General features: G+C 39.3%; 1 protein-coding gene across 3 annotated transcripts in view; it reads left to right on the top strand.

Annotated features, from left to right (window-relative positions):
* fubp1 (far upstream element (FUSE) binding protein 1) overlaps positions 1-12555 on the top strand; it is a 42677-nt gene that overhangs the window by 13431 nt on the left and 16691 nt on the right. For all 3 annotated transcript variants that reach the window (XM_087990406.1, XM_087990407.1, XM_087990405.1), the window contains exons 3-5: positions 5577-5612; positions 7409-7445; positions 11054-11103. In XM_087990406.1, coding sequence (XP_087846532.1) covers positions 5577-5612; positions 7409-7445; positions 11054-11103 — 123 coding nt within the window. The remainder of the gene's footprint in view (positions 1-5576; positions 5613-7408; positions 7446-11053; positions 11104-12555) is intronic.

The following is a 12555-nucleotide window of genomic DNA, read 5'->3' on the forward strand; positions in this document are numbered from 1 at the left end:
CTGTAATATGGACATTTTGCAAGGTGTCACCATCTATTTCCCTAGATTCTATATGTTCCACGTCCTTTTCCACAGTAAATACTCTTTTAGTATCTCCCCCGTCTCCTGCAGTTCCACACAAAGGCAGCCTTGCTGATTTTTAAGGGGCTGTATTTGCTCCCTAGTTACCCTTTTGTTCTTAATGTATTTGGAAAGACTCTGGATTCTTCTTAACCCTATTTGCCAAAACTATTTCATGTTCCCTTTTAGCCCTCCTGATTTCCCTCTTAAGTATACTTGTAATGCCTTTATACACATTTAAGGATTCACTTGATCTATCCTGTCTTTACCTGACATGTGCTTCTCCCTTTTTCTTAACCCAACCCTCTTTAGTCATCCAGCATTCTCTATACCTACCAGCTTTTCCTTTCACCCTAACAGGAATATATTGTCTCTGCACTCGTGTTGTCTTATTTCTGAAGGCTTCCCATTTTCCAGCCATCCCTTTACCTGTGAACATCTGTCCCCAGTCAGCTTTTGAATGTTCTTGCCTGATACCGTCAAAATTGGCCTTTCTCCAATTTAGAACTTCAACTTTTAGATCTGTTCTATCTTTTTCCATCACTATTTTAAAACTAATAGAATGGTCCCTGGCCCAAAAGTGCTCTTCCACTGACTCCTCAGTCACCTGCTCTGCCTTATTTCCCAAGAGTAGGTCAAGTTTTGCATCTTTGGTCATCGATGCATCCACAGACTGAATCAGAACATTTTCTTGTACATGCTTAACAAATTCCTCTCCATCTAAACCCTTAACTCTATAGCAGTCCCAGCCTATATTTGGAAAGTTAAAATCCCCTACCATGACACCCTATTATTCTTGCAGGTAACTGAGATCTTTTTACAAATTTGTTTCTGAATTTCCCATTGACATTTCGGGGGTCTATAATACAATCCCAGTAAGGTGATCATCCCTTTCGTATTTCTCAGTTTCACTCAAATAATTCCTTGGATGTATTTCTGGGAATACCCTGTCCTGAGTTTATCTTCCTTCCCTGTTAGGCCCCTTGCTTTGAAATAAATGCAGTTTAATTTATCAGTCCTACATTGTTCTCTGCTTTGTCCCTCTCTGCCCTGACTGTGTGGCTGCTTTTCTCAACTGTACCAGACTCAGATTGATCTCTTTCCTCACTAATTCCCTGGGACCCACACTCCCATCATGCTAGTTTAAATTCTCCCGAGCAGCTTGAGCAAATCTCCCTGTCAGTAAATTAGTCCCTTCCAATTTAGGTGCAATGTGTCCTTGTACAGAAGAGATTCCAATGATCCAAAAATGTGAATCCTTCTCCCATACACTAGCTCCTCAGCCATGCATTCATCTGCTCTAGCCTCCTATTCCTGCCCTCACTAGCTCTTAGAACCGGCAGTAATCCAGATACTACTACCCTCGAGGACCTCCTTTTTAAATTCCTGCCTAACTCACTGTATTCTCCCTTGAGAATCTCAACCTTTTCCCTTCCTATGTCATTGTACACATTGGAACCAATGACCTCCTGCTGGCTCTCTGAGACATCCTTGATCCTGGCACCAGGGAAGCAACACACCATTGAGTTTTTGCTGCTGACCATAGAAGCGCCTGTTTGTGCTTCGGACTAGAGAGTCCCTTGACACAATCGATCTCTTGGAACCCGACATACCCCTCATTGCATTAGAGCCCGTCTGTATACCAGAAACTTGGCTGTTCGTGGTACTTTCCCCTGAGAATCCATCACCCTCTACATTTTCCTAGACAGCATGCTTGTTTGAAAGGGGGATAGCCACAGATGACCCCTGCGCTACCTGTCTTCCCCTCTTACCTTTCCTAGAGTTAACCCATCTGTGTAACTGTATCTGCGACTTTTCTGCCTTCTATAACTGCTATCTATCACACCCCCTTGCTCTTGAATGTTCCTTGTTGCCCTCTAACTGTTGTTCCAACCGTTCCTTTGGATCTGATAGGATTCGCAGCCAACAGCATTTATTGCAGATATAATCCTTAGTAACATGTAAATTCTCTCTAAGCTCTCGCATCTGACAATAATCCGCAGACCTAGAAAATAGCCCCATCTTATTCCTATATAAAATACTGCTCCAGACTAACTTAATACATTTGGCTTATATTAAGTTTAATCAAGCGACATATCTCAATAAAACATATAATCAAGAAAGAACCCACTCTATTCACTATTGCAGACTCCCCAGGCCACACCTGAAAATATTCACTTACCTGTCTCTCTGCTGTGACCTTTCTCAAACAGGTTCCTCCAAGATCAGTTGTGAATTTCACTATTTGTTAATTTTCCCAGGCACACTCTGATGTCCAGCGATACATGAATTCAACAGCAAAGGCAGTACTGCGCAGGTTCACTGTGTCAGCTAGCAGTGTAGGTTTCTTTCTTTCTCTCCTGCACTGACCTCACCATATGTTGCCTTTGTCTGTTTCTCTCCCTTTTAAAAGCACTGTTGTTTTGACTTTGTTTTTCCTCCAGAGTTCCAAAACAATGCAACAGCATGTAAAATAGTAATTGCTGCTCCTGGAATTTGAAGAAACCACCTCCCAACACCTAAAATACCTCCAAAAATAGCAGCGTGTTACAGCCAGAAATTGTTCCCGTCCTCCATCTTGGATTACCCAGAATCCACAAACTATTCTTGGGTCAGATGATTTGGAATCCATACGGCTGGAGGTTAAAAATAACAATGGGGAAGAAGAGACCTTTGATAGACCATAAGCCCTGTAACAGTAGCTATACTCTTGGACAGAGAATCAGGAGATAATGAGGCCATGCTAAAAGGATATCATGGGTGACTTCAATCTTCATATGGATCGGGAAAATCAAATTGGCAGAAGTAGTCCCTGGGGAAAAAAAAACATAGTATGTTTTTGGCACAGTTTCTGAGATTGTCTCGGATTCAACCAAGTGTTAAACTATTTTGGAGCTGCTAATATGTAATAAGGCAGGTTTAATAAGTTGGTTTGAGTGCAAGAGATCTTCTAGGGTTCAATGATCAGAACATGGTAGAATTTAGTGTTGAGTTTCAGAATGAGATACTAGGGAGGGAAATAACAGTCTTAACCTAAATACGGGATGAGTAGAGTTTGCTGGAGTGATGTGTGAAAGAACCTAAGCAGAAAAGACAATGGCAGGCACACGACTCAAGAAAAATATATACCCTGGTCAGGAAAAAGGATTCTTGGTAGGGTTAACCGTGGAAGTTTGTGTAGCATCAAATTGAATTAGTCCTGGGCATGGCTGAATTTTCTTATGAGAAGCAGTTGAGTATGTTGGGCTTGTACCTATTGGTGTTTCGAAATATGTGAGGTGATTTTCTTGAAATGTTTAAGATCATTCGGCTTGACAGGGTAGGTGCAGAGTTTGTTTGCCCTGTGGCGTGAATCTAGAACTAGACCTTCCAGTATGAGGGACTATTTCATACACCAGGAGGAATTTCTTCTGAAGAAATAAAAGATAAGTTGGATACATAGTAGTTAACATATAACGGTTCAAACTCATTGTATGATAATAAGTGCTTCTTTTGTGGTATGAGCTATAATAGCTCTAAAGAGTTTGATAAAAATGAGAGAAACAGAATATCTTGGTAGCACCAGCTCAAAATGATAGATACATGCTGCGGGCATTTTACTTTGCTTAAGTACATGAAAATGCAATTTCATGTCCTGTTTAATGTTTTCAAAGAAAAATTATTCAGAAATCTCTGAACAAAGGCTGACTTTTTCTTTGTTCAATGCGACAATAGCCCCTGTTTAATTCTCATTTTAAAGATTGTTTTAGGTCAGTTCGAGAATAGAGCAAAGTAGAACTCTCATGTTCTTCCATGTCATAATGGCTGTTTGTTCATTCTTCACTCTAGAGCTTTTTCAGGTCAGTTTCAGGAATGGTGCAAAATGTTGCAGGTTTTTCATTTTGCTAAGCGGCATTTCAACTTTGACCTTGAGGGAACTCTTCATGACACTTGACCTGAAAGTTGTAACAATTTTCAAATGTTTTGAAATAATTATTCAGCAAATCTGAACGTGAGCAAGGAGGGAGCACTTTTTTTCAAAGGTAGAAAACAGCTTCTTGTGTATAATTAAAAACAGATCTTGCACAGTCCTGATTTATAAGGAGGTGGAAATGAGAAGAGGTTTATTTGGTGTTGCGATATTGACAGGTAATACACATGCAAAATAATGAAGTCACCATCCACATTTTTGCTTAATTTTTTAAGAATTGGTGCCATGTTGACATGTATGTATTACATGATTTAATGGGGTCATGTCATTTGATATTGTCGTCTTCTGGCATGCGAAGTGGTTTAAACTTCATTTTCTTCTATTAGTCTGAGAACGTTAACTTGACTTTACAAAATATAAGACACTGAATGGCTTTTATTCTAGTTTGAGCAGTTTTTGTGCATGAGTACATTTGCAAACATATTTTCTAAGTAGGGCAGTGTTTCTCCTTTACACAAACTTTGATTGAACTACAGAATTAAAACATTCAACTTAGGACCAGCATTTGGCCACTCAGCTCTTTGACTCTGTTCTACTATTCAGTAAGGTCAAGGTTGATCTGATTGTAGTCTTCATTTCACTTTCCTCTCTGCCCCCCATAACCCTTGAATTCTGTCACAATTAACAGCCATAGGAGACATTAATTCAGAGTTCTTTGCAAACTACAATAGTTAAACTGCTCTCCTAACCAGAAGGAACGAGATTTAATGGAGAAATATGGATGTGATTTTGGTTCCTGGTTAGTGTGCCGCTTTCTGTGCTGATTTGTCAGCACAGCTTTTTGCTGATCATTAGAAATTGTACAGAGGATATAGGAGAAAGCTTTTTAGAAATGAGCTAAACTGTATTGGTGGACTGTTGCGTCTGTCTCATAAAGTGTGAATATGAGAACTTCCTTTCTAGCTTTTAAAAAAAAATGTGGGTCTGCTGACGACTCCACAGTTTGTTTACAGACTGCTCTGCGCCGGCACTGAATTTCAAACATAACTCCAAGTTCTGGCCAGGAATCTAATTTTGTATCTGTCCTAACTTTTGATGTTGTTTGGAATGTTGTGTTTTCCAAATGTACTGCAAAAGTAATAATTTTGATTACAAAATCCTGTTTTTTTAGTTCATGTAACAACAAAGAAAACTGGAGTATGCCTTGTGACCCATTGAGTCTGCTCCACAGTTCAGTATGATCACTCAACTCCACACCTAGTTCTTGCTTTCTCCCTGTAACCTTTACTCCTTTTATCCTGAAGAACAGTGTCCAACTTCTTGAAAACATTGAATATTTGACCTCGACCATTTTCTGTGGAAGACAGTTTCACAGACTCACTATTGTGTGTGAAGCAGTCTTTCCTCAACTCAGCCCTTAATGGCCTATTCTTTATCTTAAACTATGACCACTGTTTCTGAACTTCCCTGTCATCATGAACATCCTTCCTCTGTTTATCCTGCTTTCTGAAAGATGAAAATTGACAGGGCCGCTTCGCAATGATTATTTACTTTGGTTCGGTGGAATAGCTAGATTTATCAATTGAGAAAATCCTTTGTTTTGCAGATCAACCAGATACCAAGAAAGTTGCTCAGAATGATCGTAAGTAGTGCTTTTCTGGCTCTTCCATTTTAGAGACTTTGAGGTAGATCTTTTCCCACTTGTAATTTTAAAAAAAGACTTGTATGACTAGTCACTCTTCTGTTGTATGAGCACAAGTTATGAAATGCACTTGCATGCATGTATCCCAGACAATCTTAGCTTTATTCAAATTACTTAATTTTGCGAACCAGATTAGATTTGCTACAAAGTTGATGGAGATTAGCCAGCACAGATGCCATGTGCATTGGTCGTCTTGTGCTTTCATGTTAGTAGTTGAAACTGTTCACCGTTTGGTTGGCATAAATTGAGACAATGCTCTTCTAAAATGGATAACATTGTTTGAACAGCATCATCCGCATGGTTGGGTCATTCCTTCTGTCAATCATATAGAGATGATAAATAGAATAAAAACTGGAAAACCTGGAAATCAATCAAAATAATTTGATATTAACAGTAACTATTAAACAACTTTAGACATCATAACATGATCTCAAGGTCAAGTTTGTTTTCCACAATCAGTATCACCTGGGTTTTCTTTGCTCATTAATTTAAAATTGAGCCATCCTCAGCTGGTTATTTATTCTCATCATAGATTTTTTCCAGTGAGTAGGTAATTTAAGTATTTGAAAGACACTATTTCCATGAAGTCTTGCTTTCCTAAACCTAGTGTGTTAAGCTCGTGTCAATCTGACCATTGCAGCTTGATTGCTCTTTATTTTAAACAAAAATGGAAAAAACTAAAATGATTATGAAGTTTGTGAAAAGATGAGAGGTAATTTTCTGCTTATGGGAATGACTTGTTTTGTCTTCGAAAATAGAAATTCGTTTCAAAAATTCAGGTCACTTGGCCTGAATTCCTATTTCCAGAATGGGAAGAAACTTGCTCAAGAGATTGATTCCAAAATCATTTTGTGGGCCTGATTTTGCCTTCTGTCTTGAACAAAATTTGTCTAAATTTTTAAGCCTTCATGATTTATTGATTGATATCCTGGTTCATAGAAAAAAGCCACCTTGTACAGCTGCGTTTATAACCGCAAGTGTCAGTTTTAGAGAAATAGCAGCACAATAGCATCCACAAACAGCAACTATCTTGTCGACATTGAGTTTCACGGAGTTTGTTTCCACTGTATGACCTAGGTTTCCTTAGCTCATTAACCTAAAGGTTGGTCTTGATGACTCATCCTCAGTTGCTTATTAATTTTCTTTATACCCATTTGCGACGAGCAGGTGAATAACAGAGTTTTTGAAAAATTGAAATCTAGAAATATTGGTATTCATATGTCTACTTGGCAAGGTGCCCATGTGTAAATGCAGGTTGTCTCTTGGGAATATGTAAGATACAGAAGTGGCGCAACTGGTAGCGAAATAGTGTTTATACTTCATTTTAAGAATGAGTAAATCCCCAAGATTCGAGCAAGTGGTTACAGCTGTAGTATGTACTAAATTGAGTAATTAAGGTCAATAGGATAGACATAGTTGAGGGTAAGTTTAACCAAAGGAGGCTGAAAGATTGGAACAGTGTACCAATGGGGTTAGATTAGCTATGGCGGGAGGGGGCTCATGTGGAGCATAACCACTTAATAAGCAGTTTCATCAAATGGCTTGATTTTATTGCAAATTCTGTGTACAGCATTCGTTAACATCTTTATAAACGTAATTTGTAACTTTTTCATGCTGTGCATTTTGTCGCTTTTAATAAGCTTTTATTATAAGTTTTTATTATAAGCTTTCATTCTAAGTTTTTATAATGCGCAGTCATCAGATTATTGGTTAATACTTGTTTTTTTCCTTCCAAGCATTTGGAGCACAGCTAGCTGCAATGCATCAACAGAGGTAGGGAAGACATTTATTAACTTAAATAGTTGTTTGGTTATCAAGAAATTGTGGAATTGCTGATTTTAAAAAAGGTTGCCAAAACCTTTCATTTTGCACTCATCAGAACAATACACAAGAATACCAATTTAAGGGGAAAATCAACATTCATAGATGAGAGGAGACTGCTGTTTTAATAGCAAGTGGATTCTGATTGTACAGGCAGTACCACTGAGTATGCGCCGTTAATGCTGTTTAAGTTTACTGCCAGGCTTATTCAAATTATAAACTAGACAAGCTGACCCTCAACATTTCCTTGATAAATGAACCAGCAAATGGCTGTCACTTAGCATGACGAGTTGAAACAGCGCAGTGCATGTACGTTTTCTTCACAAAGCGCAGGGCCCATATGTTAATATGTATTTTCCACTGTATGCAGGTGCACACAATGCAAGCCTAGTGGGCAATCCTAATTTGCTTGTCGCCGTAATTCTTTGAACACTGGGTTACCTTGCAAATTGTGTCCCGATTGTAAAGTCATGTCTAATGTTGGGAACTTGAGAGTTTTGCAAGCGTGGCTGGCTGGGCATGTTCAGTATCTTATTGGGAGCAGCTCAAGCTATTGGCTGTTTGATATGATGTGCCAGTCTTTGGAACATAGGCTTATGTACCAAGCATAAAAGCGCATCTGCAATTCCTGTACCACAAACACTGATTTGTATGACAGATAGAATATCTTTTTGGCTTGATGGCAGCATCCTGTTTGTTGTGAGCACCACTCGAAATGCTACTGCTAATTTCCAGGGTAACCTGGGCATTATTCCAAAGATGGGTACCGACATAGTCTTCTGGGGTTGCATATGCACATTTATTGAAGGTGGGAGGGCAGATTGAGACCATGGTTAAGGTAGCATGTGTAAGTTATGGTGAACCTTTGTAAAACATTAGCTTCACCTCGACTGAGGCATTGTGGACATTTCTAGGCACTTAACATTAGAAAAGTATGAAATCTTGACACGGTAAAGAATGGAAGACAATGGTTCCAAGCCAGGGACTGTAATTGTCTGTACGCATTATAAGTTATTGGAGATGCTCAAATCTAAGGGATCTCAACAAAGTAGCTATGTGAAATTAGCCATTTTTACGAGAGCTGAAAACAAGAGCTGATTGTAGGTGATTAAGAGTCACAAGCAGTATGAGGAAACCTTTGGTGCACCTAGAATATTCCTCTAAGGGTATAGTGAAGGGAGAGAGAATGGAGCTATTCCAAGGGAAATTGGCGAAGCACCTGAAGATGTGCAGTTTAGGTGAATTGGCCATGCTAAATTGCCCATAGTGTTCAGGGATGTGTTGGTTGGTGCATTAGTCATGGGAATGTAGAGTAATAGGTAGGGGAATGGGTCTGGGTGGGTTACTATTTGGAGGGTCGGTGTGGACTTGTTGGGCCAAATGGCCTGTTTTCACACTGTCGGGATTCTGTGATAAAGGGAGAAAGTTTGTAGCCTTATGAGGAAATGGCAGGGGTGTGGAATCAGCTGACTTGCTTCTGCAAAGTTGGTCTGGACTTGATAGACACAAAAAACAGTTCTGCACTGATAGTGTTCTATGGTTTTATATAATAGGCCCCAGCCACACGGTTTCTAAAATGTGCACGTACAGGTTTGATTGGTGTTTGACTAGCATTATAAGTATGTAACTGGGAAATTTGATATATTTTCCATGGAGGGTGAAGACCAAGTATTTCTTCTTATGAAATGGGGTTAGAGATGAGGGGACCAATGCGCTTGTTTCACAGCCCGTTTTAATAAGCTTGGGAAGGTGATGGTTTGGTTGGCTTGTCACTCAATCCTGAGGCTGATGTTCGGGATTCATGTTTCAAATCCCAGCTGATCAAATTAATGATCGTGAAACTAATCGATAATTCAGGGAAGGTCGTTCTATCGTTGCGAGGTCTGACAAATGTGACTGTAGACCCACTGCAATCTGGTTGACTTTTAAATGTCCTCTGAAATGGTCTGCCAATGTACTCAAGTCAAAGAATAGTTAAGAGTGTACCTTGTACCATGAAATAATATATGTAAAACATTAAATATGTGCAGAGTAAGTAGTATATTTGCCAGATTGAATGAATCTATAGCTTTACTGTCCTGAAATTGGTAACACCAATGCATGTTCCTTCCAACTAAATTACAATGCAGTCCTTCCTCACTTAAACATCATAGCTTTGTTCTTTAGAGAAACTACTTGAGATGAATCATAGGTTTCCATGTGATTTTGTTAAAACTGGAATTGAGTTACTCTGAGCAGGTATTGAAGTAGCTCAATTTGTTTGTCTGTCGTGACACAGGAAGTGCTGTATAGCTTTTTAAAAATAATTCTTGATGGTATTGTGTAGTTCTTTACCTGTGCAATAGTTGAGGAACTTGTACTAAGCTTGTGAAAGCAAGCAACTTGCTTTCTTCACTGAAGCTTTCCTTGCCTGAGGACTGGCTTTGGTTGTACTTCGCTGCTGGAAACGAAGCACTGGAGGCAGTTTAAAATCTCAGATTGCAGGCTGGGCTCAGGAGCCATTTTAAAGCCATTGATAAAATGTTAGAGGAGCCATTTTAAATTCTATTATTCGATGCCTGTAGTCTAATGCTGCAATCCCTTTTGAACGTCAGTCAGAAACACCCAGTAATTGCCTACTGCCTCCATCTCCCAGCTCATCAAAGTGGATGGTGCAAATGATTTGGGAGGGCATCAAAATACGGTGATACTGGTCTTGTGGCCAAGAATGCAGATGATGCACTGGACCTGTCGATCACGTGGAATCCACCAGCTGGAACAGTAACATGTTAATCTCAAGTGAGAGGGACTGTTTGAGAAAGACTGGTGATTGTTGGCTGATTTGTATTTTTAAGATATTGCCAATGTTGTAATGTTCAGAATGTTTAGTGATCTTTTTTGTGATTTCAGCGAGGAAGTTGCAGAATTGCTCATGCATCTTACAGTATAATAATTTTACATCGTTTTTCCAAAGCAAAACTGTGCTCGGGAACTTAACTTTGGTTTTAACATTGATTCCTAATGAAAATAATGCTTATTTTAAAATATTTATTCTTCATAAAAGTATAAAAGACTATTTTCCAATACTTTGTTCTGGAAAAAGTCATACTAAACTCAAAGCGAAAACTCTGTGTTTACTTCCATAGATGCTCCAAGCTTTGCTAAGTTTCTCCAGCATTGTTTCTGTGTTTGCTTTATTTAAAGGGTATTAATTTAAAACTCTGATGTTCTGCAATGCAACCATAACTATTAAATAAGGACATCTATACTGCAGTGTACTGTGGGACTTGAGCAGAAACAAATGTAAGCATTGTCAGTTGAAATTCGTTACATTTCTGAACGCCAACATGAAATATCATTTAACAAATGTACAAATATAAAGAAAGTACAATGTGCAGTAAAAATTGCATTTAGTTTGTATTAACTGATGTCCATCTAGTGGTAGCAATTGGTCAATGCTGTGAGCAGCCAAAGGCCCAGGATTTTAGTGCGAGGTCAGTGGGAATGGAAGAAAGGGACTGAAGAAACCTCCAATTGTGCCAGTCACAGTTAGATAATTTCTGAACTCTTTTTATACATAGGGCAATTGCCACGGAGGAATACAAAGTACCTGACGGTATGGTTGGATTCAGTAAGTAAACACATTTTATTCCATTTATATTTGTGCACACCAATGATGTTACTTTGACTCTTGAACATGTACTGCTTTTTTTTCTTGCTGTCAACATCTGTTTGACCAACCTCAGATACCTTTGGGAAAAACCAGCTTTAGCTTGTGCTACACTCCATACTTTCAATAAAGTTGTGGTGAACCTTCCCACACGCATACTTTGGCTGATTTTCCCTAAACATCCTCCATCATGCATACTCAACTTTGATCCCTGTGAAAGCATCTGTGTCTGTTCAGATGCTGCTGAAGCTGTCAGCACTTTTGTTATTTCCAGATTCATGTTTTGATTCTTTTATGACCAGCCCTTTGCCTTTAAGGGGCCTATATTGAGTTCTGTTGCCATCCTTTACTCCCTGTGCCTTGTTTAAAAATTATATTTGGTGGCCATGCCTTCTGCTGGATTGTTCCCAGGTATAAGAACCTTCTTACACTTCATTCAGTGCATCACTCTTTCTTCACATCAGTCAGCTTGAAGACCTTCTTAAAAACTACCTCTCTGAAGTTTTTGTCACCTTTCCTAACATCCTCCTTGAGCTTCACTTTCATGTTTTTGACCACCCTCTCTGAAAAGCACATTGGGGTGTTTTTCCATAAAGAATAAACAGGTTGCTATCAATTCTACATGCTTAAACACTGTACTGTTCGAATAGTTGGTTTGTTAGAAAGTAAAAATCATTTGCCTCTTCACAACCCTTTTGCCTGGAAGACAATTCTGTTTGCCTCCACTGGTTTCATTTGCCTTTTTATTCTGTTGAGAATATTTCTTGCCACTTTTGGATACATAACCGACTCAAAGGTAGAAGGCAGAGGGTGGTGGGGGAGGGTTTTTCAGACTGGAGGCCTGTGACCAGTGGAGTGCCACAAGGGTCGGTGCTGGGTCCTCTACTTTTTGTCATTTACATAAATGATTTGGATATGAGCATAAGAGATACAGTTAGTAAGTTTGCAGATGACACCAAAATTGGAGGCGTAGTGGACAGCGAAGAGGGTTACCTCAGATTACAACAGGATCTGGACCAGATGGGCCAATGGGCTGAGAAGTGGCAGATGGAGTTTAATTCAGATGAAGGTGAAGTGCTGCATTTTGGGAAAGCAACTTAATGGTAAGGTCCTAAGGAGTGTTGCTGAACAAAGAAACCTTGGAGTGCAGGTTCATAGTTCCTTGAAAGTGGAGTCGCAGGTAGATAGGATAGTGAAGAAGGCGTTTGGTATGCTTTCCTTTATTGGTCAGAGTATTGAGTACAGGAATTGGGAGGTCATGTTGCGGCTGTACAGAACATTGGTAAGGCCACTGTTGGAATATTCTGTGCAATTCTGGTCCCCTTCCTATCGGAAAGATGTTGTGAAACTTGAAAGGGTTCAAAAAAGATTTACAAGGATGTTGCCAGGGTTGGAGGATTTGAGCTACAGGGA

This window comes from Chiloscyllium plagiosum, unplaced genomic scaffold, assembly GCF_037043375.1.
Source record: "Chiloscyllium plagiosum isolate Xiang-an unplaced genomic scaffold, Cpla_swu_hap1 HiC_scaffold_9, whole genome shotgun sequence".
Taxonomy (NCBI): Eukaryota; Metazoa; Chordata; class Chondrichthyes; order Orectolobiformes; family Hemiscylliidae; genus Chiloscyllium; species Chiloscyllium plagiosum.